The 15,450-nt window shown below is 48.4% G+C and overlaps 1 protein-coding gene across 1 annotated transcript; it reads right to left on the minus strand.

Moving 5' to 3' along the window:
* Positions 1 to 45: 45 nt before the first annotated feature.
* Positions 46 to 8,029, minus strand: Nrgn (neurogranin). The gene is made up of 4 exons (XM_057769020.1): positions 7,815 to 8,029; positions 1,511 to 1,737; positions 1,260 to 1,277; positions 46 to 877 (listed from the first exon to the last, which is right to left on the minus strand). The coding sequence occupies exons 1-2, from the start codon at positions 7,827 to 7,829 to the stop codon at positions 1,516 to 1,518; spliced, it is 237 nt and encodes a 78-aa protein (XP_057625003.1). The 5' UTR covers positions 7,830 to 8,029; the 3' UTR covers positions 46 to 877; positions 1,260 to 1,277; positions 1,511 to 1,515.
* Between the last annotated feature and the right edge of the window lie 7,421 nt (positions 8,030 to 15,450).

Below are 15,450 nucleotides of genomic sequence, written 5' to 3' on the forward strand. Positions count from 1 at the left end.
CCCCACTTCCCATTCCCTCCCTCCTCCCACCCTGCACCCTCTGAACACTTGGACATTCCTCTTTATTGTTCACATTCCAACCCAGAATGGTAACATGCACACGCAGAGATAAAAACCTTCCAGCCACAACCCCAGGAGCCCAAAGGGGGAGGGGCTATCTGGGGGCAGGGCCGCGGAAGACTCCTCCTACCGAGCCTCCAGGCGCACGGAGGCTTTTGCATAAACAAAGGAGAGCGGGAGGGGCTGCTCTCGGGTGCGCTCGGAAGGAAAAGTGGGTGACTGGCAGGTGTGGGATAGGACTTCCCTTCCCATCAGAGCAAGGGGCATTATCAGACACCATGAAAACCCTCTTCCCCTCTTTCCTAGCCCCAGGTTTAAGGGGTTGAGGCTAGGCTGGGGTGACGGCACAAAAACTCGGGGCGCCCCCTTTCGTTGCCACAGAACGAAAGGACTTGTGATGGTTGCTTTTCTTTTTCTTTTCTTTTTCTTTTTTGAGAGTACTTGGGCGACGCATTAGGCGCCCTCTGCAGTACGCGCAGCGAAGCGCACCGAGGCTGCGGAGGCAGAGCTGCATGCTGGGCGCAGGGACAGGTGAGTGTGAAGCAAAAGGACAATTTTGCGAATATGGGGTTTGGGATGAGAGTGGGGAGAAAAGGTGAAAGGGGGCCACGTTAGACTGGAGAGCTAACTAAAAGGGTACGGACTTGGCGACGTCGCGACGAAGCCAGCCTGGAGAGGGAGTCTCTAGGACGCGGCGGGGCGAGGTGGTGGGGAGGGCTCCTGAAGCTGGCTGGTTGGTGGGAAGGAGAGGATCACAAACACAGTAGGGAAGTCTTGTCACTGCGAAGGGGACGCGGCATCCATCTCTCCTCTGGAACTGAAGAGAGAGAAGGTCTGAGAATCCGCCCCCTGCTAGAGCCATCCCCCACCTCCCTTTCGGGGTGTGTCACCCACACGCCTTCCCCTGCTCACTGAGTTGAAATTAGCCCCGGGGCTGGTACGTGAGTGAGCCTATCCTAGTGCTTATGGCCCTCGGCTGCGCTTGTGCAGTCAAATGGGGTGACTGTGTGTCTGTGTTGGTTCATGTGTATCCCTACTGCAGCCTCAGGCGTCTCGGCATACCAGAGGGTCTGCAAAGTTATGTTCCGTGACAGGGAGGGGTTAACGGCAAGCAGAGAGAAGGACTGGGCAACAGGGTCATTTCTCCCACCCAGCATCCTCCCCTATATACTTTGCGGCTTTGGAGACGTATTAATTACCTTCTAAAACGTTCAGTTCTTCGATTCAAGGTGAGGCAGAAGAGAGGGAGGAAGAAACAAGTGAGCTCTAGTCACATTAGCATCCTTGGCCTTCTCTCACCCACCTGTCTCATTGTCCTAGGTCCCCACCCTTAACTCCCTCCACGTTCTTCTCCACCCCCCCACCCCCCATCTTAGTCTTCCCAAGCTTTTTCCGAGCAAGCACAAAAACCAAGAGCCACCGGCCCGCCATGCCCCCTAGCCAGTCTCACCTGGCCTAGTCTCCGCTGGGGCCGCCGCCCGCGCCTCCCCGGGCGCCCCCAGCTCCGCCCGGTCCCCCGGGGCCCGGTCCCTTCCGGCCGCACTCTCCGCTCTTTATCTTCTTCCTTGCCATGTGGCCTCGGAAACTCGCCTGGATTTTGGCTGCAGCGGCGTTGGCTCCCGGATCATCCAGCGGGATGTCTAGAATATCGTCGTCTGGCTTGGAGCAGGCGCTCTCCTGAGGATGGGGCAAGGGTTCTTATGGCTGTTAAGGCCCACACTCCCGAGGGGATGGAATAAATCAGTGCCCTGGAAGATTGGGAGGACTTCGAGGGCGGTGGGAGAAGCAGAGCTGGAAGCCTCTGAGGGACCGGTGAGCGCACTTCCTAGGCAGCAGCTACTAAGGAGGTTCTGGGCCAGAGGACACAGGAAGAAAGTGCATGGGAGAAGGGAGAAAGGAGAAAGCCAGCTAGCTCTACTGAAAGGAGCTTTAGTTTCAGGGTGCTGTGGAGTTGAGTGAAAAGTCTGAAAAAGCAGCCGCACTCCTAAGTGATTACCCTTTGCTCTGAGAAGATGCCTCCAGCTCAGAAGGGCTCTTCTGCGTATAGGATTCTCCAGGGAGAGAACACAAATATTTGCTACAAAGCACCCCCACCCCAGTAGTACTGCACCAGCGCTCAAGACTGGAGTTTGGGGAGGAGATGGGGGTCACTGCTCCTTGATTCAGCCAGAGGCCCGGATTCTGTGTTCCCATTGGGCTTGCCATTTTCTATTGTGCCCAGAGTTGGACTCACACACCAAAAAGAGGTAAAATAACAATAACAAAAAAGAAACAGGAGGCAAGAAGTTTTTTTTTTTTGTCAGTGTCTGCAGGAGAAGAAATGTAGCCAGCAGCTTCATTTAAGCCCTTACCTTGTCCCAGGTGCGACACTGGTGTTTGCAAAGGTATTTTTAGTTCTTCCTCAACAACAAAGCTGCCACACTCTTTCATGCTTACTTGAGTTTACCATGACAAAAGTCAATGATTAGAATGTCAAAATAAAACAAAACAAAACAAAACAAAAAACCTACCTGGAGTCCCAGACAATTATCAGCTATTGGTAGATTGGAACCTTGTACGTCAAGTTCTAGAGTTCGTTTTAATGCCTAAGAAAGGAAATGCAACCAGCTGACCAGCTTAGCTTTACTCTTTGTTGTAATGGTGTGGTTTTGGGAAGTTTATCTGAACCGTCTCAGTCTTAACTCTTCCATTTGAGAAAATCAGGATGATAATAGTCACCTCTGTGGGTTCTGGAGAACAGTAAAATCACATGGTATCCAGAAAGTTTCTGGCATAATCTAGCTGATCAGAAAACAGCAGCTATGCTATGATTATCTTGGAAAAGGTGATGTAAAATGATTGGTTATGTAAGCCCAAAGTTGTCCTATAACAGTTTGTCCTAATAATATGTCATGTGCCATGCCATGGTCCGACCAGTGATACGTCATGTATATGATGGCAGTCTCTTAGGATCATACCAACTACTGATGCCACAGCCGTCCTAGTTCCATAAATACACCCTGGAATGTTTGCACCACTGTGAAGTTTGTCTAATGACACATTTCTCAGAACATACTCCATCATTAAGGAATGTGTGATATAATTAAAGCCATCTCTATGCCCCAATGTTCCTTCCCTTCCCTTTCTTTCACTTTCTCTTACTCCTGCTGTTTCTAATCCAGGGCCTTGTGCATGATAGGCAAATGGTTACCATTTAGCTACATCCCTACGGAAGGCAGCTTGTGTCCCAGGCAAGCCTTGAACTCTCAATCTTACTGCCTCTATCCACAGAGTACTGTGGGCATGTTTTCATGTCAATTTTGGTTCCTCTGTCACCTTGCTCTATGTGAGACTAAAAAGGATGAAAATCAGACATGGTGGCAGATGCCTGTACTTTCATTACTATGGAGCTATGATGTCCGAGGAAGGAAGATCAGGAGTTTGAGGAAATTGAGGAGTTTGGGCTGCCTGGGATCCTGTCTCAGACACACACAGACACACCACCACCCCGCTGCAGACAAAATAAGAATAAAGAAAGGATGAAGAAATTGATGATATCAATTTCAGAGGCTGATCATTGTAGCATCAGTAATGACAGGGCAGGGGATGTTGCTGTGATGTCAGAAGGGCATTTTCTCTTGATCTGCCTCCTAAGGCTTCTGGAATTTTGTCTTTATTTCTTGACCAGAGTGCTCACTGTTTTCCCTGTCTCTTTCTTCTCACATCAGGTGGCCAAGACCTCATTCTGCAAGCTTCTGCCTCATCCTGGCCATCAGCTATCTATCTGATAGTTAGAAACGAGCAGGATACGAGTGAGGATTCAGTGTCCTCTGTCCTTGACAGATTTGCCCTACAAACATTTTTTAATTTTGATTTTTTACCTTTTATTATTGTTACTAATTTTGATTTTTCGAGACAGTTTTCTGTGTAGTTTTGGAGCCTGTCCTGGCACTCACTCTCTCTGTAGACCAATCTGGCCTTGAACTCCTAGAGATCTGCCTGCCTCTGCCTCCTGGGATTAAAGGCATGTGCCACCACCGCCTGGCTAATTTTGATTTATGTTTTGAGACAAGGACTCACCATGTGGCCTTAGATGACAAGCAACTTGCTGTGTAGGCCAGGCTAGTCTTGAACTTCCCACAGTTCTCCTGCCTCTTGAGTGTTGAAAATACAGGTGTGAGCTACCATACCCATCCTGTAGCTTTCTACTCCAGTAGCCCAAGCCCAAGTTTACAGATGACTCCTCCTCCTCCTCATGTTTCCCCAGCTGCTCTCATTTCCTGGGCCTCAGAGTTCCCAAGTTTGTGCTCAAGATGCTTCTCAAGGAGTTGCCAAGAGGCTAATATGAGTGAGGATGGATGGGCCTAAAACACCCTTTATCTTTCTGTCTTTCTTAGCTCTAGGGCTCTGCCTGACATCTTATTCTTCACATAAAATTCAAATCAACTCCTTTAAGTTTTCTGATTCTCTGAGTGCAAGTGTTTCTTGGAATAGTCTCAGGAAATAGGCAGGCAACTCGGAAGAGGACAACAAGCACAATAACCTATTCCAGGTCCCCTCTCCTTGGTCTTGGGAACCGTAAAGGCTGCGGACTGATGCTGAGGGGTTGAGTGCTGAAGGAGTGTTTTTCTCCAACCATCCTAACCTGACCGTATCACCACCAGAATCAAAACCTGGAAAAACAAGCAAAGACACCTCCACAGGGCTAGCACAAGGCTGCCTATGATGCTCCTCCCCTGAGTCTGCTCCCTGTCCCTCTGCCTGATTCCTTAGGACAGGATGCTCATGGCTGCCCATAGGCAGAACTGGAGGCAAAAGGGAAAGGAACCCAGGATCTGCTCACTGGTCATGGTGCTTGGGCAACTGCTTCCTAAAGTCAAGACTGATTCCAGTCTGTGCCGAGGGGCTCTGAATGAACTGGGGACATCCGGGGGTGGGGAAATGCACTTGCCAAAAAGGAGGAGCCATGGATGGGTACAACACTTTGCCTCCGAGACTCTCATTTTCTTCTGTGCCAAGCAGAGCTTAGCTCAGGTGAATGGTATCCTACAGCCCCCCAAACCCAGACAGCCTTAAGAATGATGCCCGTCTGCTGACTGTTATGTGTCGGCCTTGTGCTAAACACTTGGCATATTTTATCCCATATAATCCCCATTTTAGAAGTGAAGAAACAACCTCAGAGACATTTTCTACCTCCCCCAGGTTTGCACAGCAAATAAATAGTGAAATGATCCGGTTCAGAAGCTTGCACTGCAACCACTAGCTGGGGCAGTTGCTGTTAACTGGTATGGAGTCAACTAGACTACAAAAAAAAGAAAGGAGTGAGATATCAAAACAGATCCCTTTTCCTATTAAATGAAGGCAGAAAAATAACGTATGTTGGCTATGCCAGTCAGGCACTGGAACACTGACTAATAGCTCTGTGACAAACATTCCTTGAAAAAAGAACACAGATCTGTTTTCTTCTTCCTCACTTCTGTCTAAGCTTGCTTACCAAGGGGTGGCGGGGAGGGGAGACAAGTAAGGAAAGGCTAAATTCTTCCCAGACGTCAGGTGGGTTGGTTTGGAGCGGAGTTCCAGTGTAAAAGATAAAGAGGAACATTGCTCTCTCTACAGCATAGGGCATGGGGGTGCCTGGTGGCAGCCCTGGCCTTCTCCAGTCCCCTACCCTTCTTGCCCTGCCCCCTCTTCCTGCTCCCTCCAGCACCACAGGCTGAGACTGACATCGATCTTGTGTGGCCCTTTGGTCCAGTGGACTTGGGACATGAAAACAGAAGACTGTGTCAGGGTCCATAGGAGGAGGTGCCCAGGGTCCTGGGCATTCACTACCTCTGGGTGGGCCATCCCTCTTCTTCTCAGGGGCTACTGGGTTCAGACATGCCAACCACACCCTCAGCTACTATGTAAGAGCATCAGTTATCTGTCAGGCGACTACTACCTGCCATGTACCAGTGCTTTCCTGGGGACTCGCTGTTAGGCAGCCTTGCACCAATGGCTCCCTGGATACTCATAAGCCCTGTCCAGGACAGTCAGGGCTTGCAGGCCAGGGCCCAACATCTCACCTGCCTCACCCTGCAGATTCCTAACGAAAGAAACCCCATTCCATCCCAGGCTTCCCAGAGCCTCCACTCACTCCTGTTCCTGCTGACCGTGTCTCCTGATCCCTTTCCCCATTCTCTTGCTTTCTCAGCCTGTCCTTTCTTGCTTGGCAGTACCCTCCCTGCATTGACTCATAGCTCATAATCTGCCATCTATTTACCTTCTTACTCAATGAAACATTGCTGGGGGTGAGGGGCTCTTCCTGCATTTCTCCTTTCAGAGCCAAAAGGTGATTCCTGGGCAGAGTGTGTAGCTCAGAGGCAGAGTGTATATTTAGCACGCAGAAGGTCCAGAGTTCAATCTCCAGCACCAAGAATAAGGAAGTAAGTAAATAAATATAATAAACAAGCAAATAAACTGTTCTCTGGAGAATAACAAGCAGTTTCCCTGGAACTGTCAGTTTTCTTTGAGGGGAGGAGCTGTATGTGATTGGCATGCTTCTTTTTTATAGTTTTTCTGGTCTATACATTATCTGCCATGAGCATTTACAGTAATGGAAAACAGAATACTTCAATGAGGGGTTTTGAGAGGGCAGGCTCCAAGCTCGTCAAAGATGCCTGCCTGGGGGGAAATTACATCTCTAAATCTCCGTTTGTACAACTGTAAAAGACCTACCTCACAGAACTGGCACATCGGCTGCTGTTATGGATTTTAACAAGAGTTAAAATTTCAATCTTGGTTTGCTCCTAAGTTCTTGCTGCCTTTTGCCACCCAGACATCAGGAAGTCTCACCTCTTAAAGAAATGAGCTACTCTTTCCTTCAAAACTCATTTATTTATTTATTGCACACTGTGGGTGAAAGGTGGGGGTGCCCTCGTTTAAGTACCCTCTGGCATCTTTAGCCAGGCTGACAGAAAGAGAATGCCAGGGGTTTGGAGTCGTCTTTCTCCGCAGATAGGGGCTAAGAATAAGCACACACGTTTTATATAGGTCTGGCCACTCTACTCTTTAAACCAGCCAGGAGCCAGGTCCTGGGCTGGGCGCCGTCACACAAGTCCTCTTAACAGGATCTGCTTAGGCGTTAGGCACTTGCAGCATCCAGTTTCCGTGTGGGCGCTGACACAGACACTTCCTCCCCTCGCCAGCAGGGCTCTCTCACGGTCACTAAGCCAGCACCTTCTAAAAGAGAAGGCGTTGGGGGCCGGGCCAGCTCCTCCCTAGAACCACACTGACTAGGCTCTTTGCTGCCCATCACCTCCAAGACCAGGTGGGTTCTCCCCGCCTTAGCTATATAAAGGCTAAACGATCATCCGAGGGTCGGTAAAGCTCTTGCCACGGTCCACGACGGCAGCAATAGGGTAGGAAATCATATGGGGGCAAAATATTCCAAGGGAAAGCACTTGTGTGCACCAGCAACAATTTCCAGTATCTCCCTGGGGGAAATTCCACCTGACGTTTAACCTGCAGCTTTCCTGCAGGAAAGCTCTGCTCAGCTCTCGATCCAACCTAGATTGCCTTGGCCCCTGGGCGTTCAGACGCCCCCGCGAGCTGGGGAGCATTTCTTCCTGGGGCTTGGCTCAGATCAGTCCTTCCACCACCCAATACAAATATCGCTGCACCCTCTTTCCCCACATGGCTCCTAGGTCTTCCGTACCCACTTCCATCCCTCACTCACCCTCCAGGGCTTCTCGGGCGCCCCTTGCCCCAGACCAAGCTGAGTTCAAGCATGGACTTACCGTGCAGCAGTCCATGCCGGTGATGAGGGTCCTTGTCTGGGGTGGAGCCTGGCGCAGGACAGGGGGGTCTGTACGGTACCGGGTGGCAGCTCAGGGGCTGACAGGCACTACCCGACCAGACCAGAACCCAGACAAAATCAACCTCTCTCCTCTTGGGTCCGGTCTCCCGCGCTCAGCAACTCTTGCGAATGTAACCTGAGCACTGCGGCCTCGAAGCCAATCAGGAGGCACTTTCAGTAGGGTGGGCGGGGAGAACTGGAGCGAGGACCACTCCCCTCTCAGCGCTCTCTGCCTTGCTCGCTTTAAGGCCCCAACCCCTCCGCCTACACTTCCATCCATTCCTCCTACACACCCCATCTCCCAAATTCAATCCCTCTGCTCTAAACCACAGACTGCGAGGCAGATGTATGTCGGAGTAGGCACAAGTCTCCCAACATCCAGGGCACAAACACACATCTGGGCGCAGCACTCCTTACCGCCCATACACAGATAACCACGTAACCACCCACCTCCCTAAACTTTCACAACCCAGATTCCCAAACATTGCCCCCCACTATCTCCCCTCTCTGCAAATACAAGGTCCAGAAACTGCAAACGATTTGCCCTCACCACTCTAGCTACGGAGAAAGCTGTTGATACACAGCCCGCAGGATGGGTACACTGTGATGCTGACGCTTCAAATCTCACACATCCATATATACTCCCGGCTCAGTGAAGATGCCTATCCTTCCACATACAGACACAGCAGACCCGTCAGGCAAAAGCAACCACACAGGACTTGTACACACACCCTAAGAGGCACAAGTAAATTGCAAACTTCCTGTTTTGGAATTGGGTGCTAGCTCATAGACAAAAATGCCAGCATTCCCGCTGCTGGCAATATCTGCATTGAATTGTTTTCTAGAATTTTATTTAAATCATTGTTTTAGTATATATTAATTCTACATAATGCTTGGTTTCATTATGACTTTTTCGTATGTGTACATAATGTATTCAAATAATTTTCACCTGGTTAGCCTCTCTTTCCTTCTACTCCCGATAATTCCCACCCCTTTCCACAAGTACCCCTTTCACTATCATGTCATTTTTTTGAGGGGAGGAACCCATTGAATTTTATTAGGGTTGTTTACAGGAGCGTAGGTAGGCATCTTACCAGTGACTCACCACTGAAGAAAATGTCTCTCCCTACCCCACCAACCATTAACTGCCTATAAATCTTCTGGGAGAGATGGGACCTCATGAGTCCCTCCCCTTTCCATGACAGAGTACTGATGGGCCCAATCTTGTCCAGATCTTGAGCAGGTAACCTGGATGCTGTGAGCTCAAGAGTGCAACAGCTAAGTCGTTCCTGGAAGTCAGAGTTCCGTATCTCACCTCCTTTCTTCTTTCCACCCCTTTTCCCATGACGTTGTCTGAGCCTTGGAAGGGTTGATTTTATATACATATCCACTCTATGGCTGGGCATTCAATAGCCATTTATTTTCAGTACTTTGACTAGTTTTAAGTGTCTGAAGGCCCCACTAACCAGGTATCTGTTTTGTGTCTATCTGTGATCTGTCTACCCATCTATCCATCCTTCCACTCATCCACACCAATAAAATCACGTATGCCCAGCACCCATTTTGGATGCACTTATATGCTGGTACAGACTTTGCACACGCACCCTTCCCACACTGCACACTAGACTTCCTAACGTTTTGATTCACTGCCTCAAAATAAGACAAAAGTTAGCCACCTTCAGTCTTGCTCTTTGGAAGAAAAAAGATGCTGTCAACTCAAGCAGCATAGAGGTTATCGCCAGTGCTGACCCCCTGAGCCCATGTTGAGGGAAGAGGATGGGTTGGAGAGAGGCTGGGAAGCAGAGATGTGGAAGGGATATCTGGGATAGGCAACCTGTTCTTTTTGTGACCATTTAACTTCCCAGACTGTCAAGGTAGTATAGCTGACTGTGTCGCATGTTATGCAGGTGGTTGGGACATCTCTGTGGAAACTCAAGTCCTCCTCAGCTGAGATCGCTGGAGCTACAGGGAAGGAAGGCTACTGCTTAGAGCAGAGAGGAAGGAATCCCCTATGGTTCTGAGCAGGACAGGGAACCCTATGTAGCAGAGAGGCAATGGATCCACTGTCAGAGGCCAGCCACAACAGTGGGACTGTTGAGTGCCCATCTCACTGAGTGTTTGGGCCATGACTTTCCTTGCTAAAAGGCACATGAGTGGGAGGGATATACCAGTGTCCACTTAGGTTGGGGTCAGGATTAGCCAGCTTGGGGCTCCAAGTGGAGCTGGAGGCTGGCTAGGATTCCAGAGTTGGGGTGTAGGGGTGTCTCTCCAAGCATGTTTGGGACCCACCCACCCCTGTAACAGCAAATCTGTTCCCCAATCTGTCTCTGGCACATCTCTAGTCCCCCACCTCCACCAAATGGCAGGATGTCCTAGGAACTCGGGTCCTTGCCTAAATGACAGACACATCTGGAGCTCCTGGTTTGCCAACTTCCCCTGCGCTTTTACTCAGCATCCAGAGTCGAGAGGGAATGAGGAAACTGAGGGGCAGAAAGGATATCAGGTCTGGACTCTGCTTTTCCCAAATTAGAGCTGAGGAATCTGGGATTTGGTGAGTTTGCAGTAAAGTCTCCCGAGTTGCTAGGCAACATCGCTCTGCAGGCTGTGCTGCCTCTGGGCCCTTCTTCCTGCTGGTCAGAATTGAAAGGAGGGGTATCTTCATCCCCCTCTTCCAACTCCCACACAGCACCTCCCTCCCTTCCTCCTGTAAAACACCTTTGTGTGGGGTGAGGGTGTCTGAACACTGGCAAACCCATGGGATACCAGATACGGCAACCGTCAGTTCCATCCACAAAACAACCATTTCAGGAGCAGCCCACTTGAAGTGCCCACACAGAACTGGCCTCAGTGCTTGGCCTGGGGGATGGGCAGACTTCAAGGTGAGGAAAAGACAGAGAGGAAGGCAGAGCCTTGAATGAGAAGACAGACACACTCACAATTCAAAAACACAGAGGCAAGTGACACATAGATGCAGACTCGAAGGCACGCACCACTGGCTGCTCATATATCTTCAGAAACACCCCAAGCAGGCTGTGACACTGTGACATCCACTACTTCTTCCTGTTGGACTCCCTCACTGCCTTGAGACACACACTGAGGCTGGTAGGAATCCCCTCTTCTGGACAAGGAGCCCGAACTTTGTAATCAAGGTGAGCTGATGGGTCTGTTGCCTGTGGCTTTTTAGGTGAGCTTGGAGAAGGGACGGGTGCAGTCCGGGGCCCTTGAGTGTGGCTGCATGAGTCTGGTCTTTGGCAAAGTGGTGTCAGGTCATGCTTCCCACCATAGTCTGTTTAGCCTTAGGGCCTGGTGTCAGAAGTCAAGTTTCAGAGAACTGCTTATGAACTAATTTGACTCAGGCCATCTACTTCTTAACTCTTTCAGTTTCAACTCCCCTGCCCATTTGCCAGCTATCACGGCTGCTGCTGGAGAGGACGGTAGACCTGGAAAGAAGAAGAGTTCCAGAAAGGCCAGAGTAAGGAGGGAGCCAAGGCATGTTACAGTCCTGTGCTGGAGCCAGCAGGGATTGCGGAGGTAAAGACTAGGAGGTGAGGCAGGGGGAAGAGATGGTTAGACCAGTGAGAGGATAAACCATGAGTGTAGAGCCTCTATGGTCCAATGCGTATCCTCAGGACAGATGGAGAGGGGCTTGGAGAAGATTGGTCCTAGTCAGCAGAGGGGGAAAAAGCTGAAGTGTCACATGACAATCTATTTGCCAATACTTGTGGCTTCCCCTGCTGGGAGTGGGCCCTCTCTGAACATAACATCCCCGCTCAAGCCCACAGAGAGACTCCATAATAAGAAGGGGTGGGAAAACTGGAGGCTTGTGCCTTCGGCAGAGCTGTGCTAGGGCTTCTAAGGTCAGGGTTTTACCCATTTGAGTGGAGGGAGTGGGGGTAGCAGGAAATTCAGTTTTCTCTGCAAATATTTCAGCTTTTGCTGTAGCCGTATTTTTAGCAACCTGGTTGGCAGAGGAAGAGCCTGGGTACATTTTTAAAGGGGCCTGTGCCAGACTGGAGGGCTCTTTACACCCTTAACCCACATGTCAGAAAGAAGGGGGAACAGGAGGGCACATGGCGTAAGGGACGTGTTCAAACTTAAAATTCGGGGTTGCTGGACTGTAGGTGACCATGAAGTCATCTTTATCAGCAGTCATTGCTCATCACCAGCAGCCTTACGGTCTACAACACCATCAAGAAGAACTTGTGCCGAACTTGCCCTGTGAAGAACGCTATAGGGACACAGTCTAAAACTGTATAATATGTAGTTCACACTCCAAGTCTTTGGGTCTGAAGGTATGGACTCAGCTAAGTGCAGCCTGCAAATATTCGGGAAAAATAAACTCATCTATACCGTTCAGACTTCCTTTCTTGTCATCATTCCATAATACAGTATAAGAATCATTTGCATAGCATTTACATTGAATTAAGTCTTATGCATAAGCTAGAGAAAGTTTAAAATATACAGAAGGATCTGCATAGACTGCATGAATACATGCCATTTTAAAGGACTTCTAAATTATTTAAATTTTTTATGTGTGTATGTATATGTCTCTGTGTGGGTATGTGCAAGTGAATGCAGGTGCCCATGGAGACCAGAAGAGGGTGTTAGATCCCCCTGCAGCTGGATAGGCAATTGTGAGTCAGTCACCTGATAGGAATGCTGGGAGCCAAACTTAGGTTCTCTGTAAAAGCAGTACCTGCTCTTAATGGCTGAGCCATCTTCCCAGCCCCAAATATGCCATTTTGTAGTAGAGACTTGAGCCTCTGGGAGGGAGTCCTCCTATGGATATTCAGGACAGGCTCAGAGAAAGAACCAACAGTGATGGGTGGATGCTAAGCTAAATCCATATAGTGTGTTGAGAGCGCTTCCACGGGCATCATTCAGTGTGGCACTTTAAAGAACACGCTAGCGTTTTAAATTCCCTTCTTGGGGCCAAGGCAACGTGAAATGCCCTACTTTTTTTTTTTTTTTTTTTTTTGGTTTTTCGAGACAGGGTTTCTCTGTGGTGTTTTTTAGAGCCTGTCCTGGAACTAGCTCTTGTAGACCAGACTGGTCTCGAACTCACAGAGATCCGCCTGCCTCTGCCTCCCAAGTGCTGGGATTAAAGGCGTGCGCCACCACCGCCCGGCTAATGCCCTACTTTTTGTGCAATATCAGGTCTCCAGTGTGACTCAGGACTAGGACTGCAGCGTATTGACTTTCTTCCCCAGAACACCTTATGGGACTAGGGAGAGGATGCCGGACATGCAAACACAAGGGCTTGTTTGGATCTCAGCCTTACTGTAAAAGCTGGGTGCTGGGGAGGGGAGAGATAGGTAAACGCCTTGGACTTATTGTCCAGTTAACCTACCTAGTCAGTGAGTTCCAGGTTTAGTGAGTGACCCTGTCTCAAAAATGAGTTAGAAAATCACTGAGGAAGACACGTGTTAATAAATCTCTACAAGCATACAACTCTCACACATGCGTGCATAACCCTCCCCACCCCCACCCCCCTGCACACACACAACCTCTCATATCGTATTGGGTTTGGTGTGGTAGTTGGATATGATTAAAAAATTAGTTCTGTTCACTTCTCTCTGACTTATTGTGCATAAAATAAAGGTAATAAATGACAGGAGTCAAATGAATGCCACAGACAGTAACCATCATGGGAGTTGAGAATGTGGATGATCACAGAGACTTTCTGGATGCAGCTTGCCTGGAGCAAGGTTTAAACTCACAAAAGTGAAGAGAGAGGCCTGACAGTGGGCAGTGGAGGTAGGGCAAATGTTGTGAGCCACCATGTTCATTTCATGTCACTGAACTCACGCCATCTCTTCCTCTGGCTGGAGGAACCCTGATGATGGAAGTCTTGATCTCCTTCCCTATGCTCTGGGATTTTATGTTTGAAGTTCAGTGTCTCAGTGCCATTTATGGTGACATATTGGAGCATGTTTAGACCATGAGGAGCATTACCTCGGTACTCAGCCTTACTGTTCTTTAGAGAGTTCCTCTTCCCTTCCTTCAGTTAGCTTCCTGCTTATTGCATGAGCAAAAGCTTCTGCTGCCTCACCAGTGTGTGTACCTGCCGGGCTAACATATCTTCCTGGAATGTTTACCCAATGTGAGCATTTTAATAGCTAATGTTATTTGAATAGTAAACTTCAGAACCAACCTAAAAATAACCTTGTCAGTCAGAGGTCCAGACACATGTCTGTTGTGACTGTTTTTTCTTTCTTTCTTTCTTTCTTTCTTTCTTTCTTTCTTTCTTTCTTTCTTTCTTTCTTTCTTTCGTTCGTTCTTTCGTTCTTTCTTTCTTTCTTTCTTTCTTTCTTTCTTTCTTTCTTTCTTTCTTTCTTTCTTTCTTTTTTTTTTAAAGACATAGTCTCCTGTATATAAACTTGGCTGGCCTCAAATTTGCTATATATAGCCAAGGATCTCGAACTGCTGGGCCTTCTGCCTTCACTTCCTGAGTGCTGGGTTTGCAGGCATGTGCTACCACATCTGATTTATGTGGCACTGCAAACGGAACCCACGGATTTGTGCTTGCTAGGAAAGCACTTGGTCTACTGGGTTGCATTCATAGCAGTGTTTTAATTGAAATTAAAGCTTTTACAGAAAGACTTGCTGATCTGTAATTTTTATATTATTCTATAATCCATTTAAGGACCTTTGTTTCTTTTGTCACTTAGCTTGATAAGTTAAAAAAAACAAACAAACAACCAATTCTTGATTTGAGCAGTAGTGAGTCTACTTACCCAAATGAGGGTTCTGAGCACTCACCCAGGAGATGAAGGTCCTCTGAAAATCATCCAGAGTGACCATCTCCTGGCCTGTGTGTATGTGGTCAGTGTTGCATGCCTGAACTTCACCACTGTGATGACCTCTGCAAGCTTGGAGTGGTTGTTCGGATCATACATACTTATTTTTAAAACTTGTAGTCAATCATTATAAACCAAGCCAGGGGTACAAACATGGCTTCTACCTGGTTTGCAGGCCCTAACATTCTTTCTCTGCCATGCTCCCATGAAGCAACCACCTCAGTGAGGACATCTGAGAAACTCATCTTCATGTCTCAGCTCATCAGAATGGAAGCCTGAGACCAGACTGCAGAGCCATGAAAATCTGTCTCTCTCAAGAAGACTTGCCTTCTTATTTCTTTTGTTTGTTTGTTTTGGTTTTGGTTTGTTTTTTGAGACAGGGTTTCTCTATGTAACCCTGGCTGTCCTGAAACTCATTCTGTAGACCAGGCTAGCCTCATACTCTGTAGGACTACCTGCCTCTGCCTCCTGAGTGCTGGGATTAAAGGCATGTACCACCACCGCCTGGCCCTTATTTCAGCTTTTAAAAATATTTACTTTGATCTTGTATCCTGTCATGCTTCTAAAGGTGTTTATCAGCTGTAGGAGTTCTTTGGTGGAGTTTTTGGGGTCGCTTATGTACTCTATCATATCATCTGCAAATAATGAAAGTTTAACTTCTTCCTTTCCAATTCGAATCCCTTTGATCCCCTTATGTTGTTTTATTGCTGTTGCTAGAACTTCAAGCACTATATTGAAGAGGTATGGAGAGAGTGGACAGTCTTGTCGCGTTCCTGA

Source organism: Chionomys nivalis, chromosome 4 (genome assembly GCF_950005125.1).
Source record: "Chionomys nivalis chromosome 4, mChiNiv1.1, whole genome shotgun sequence".
NCBI classification, from domain to species: domain Eukaryota; kingdom Metazoa; phylum Chordata; class Mammalia; order Rodentia; family Cricetidae; genus Chionomys; species Chionomys nivalis.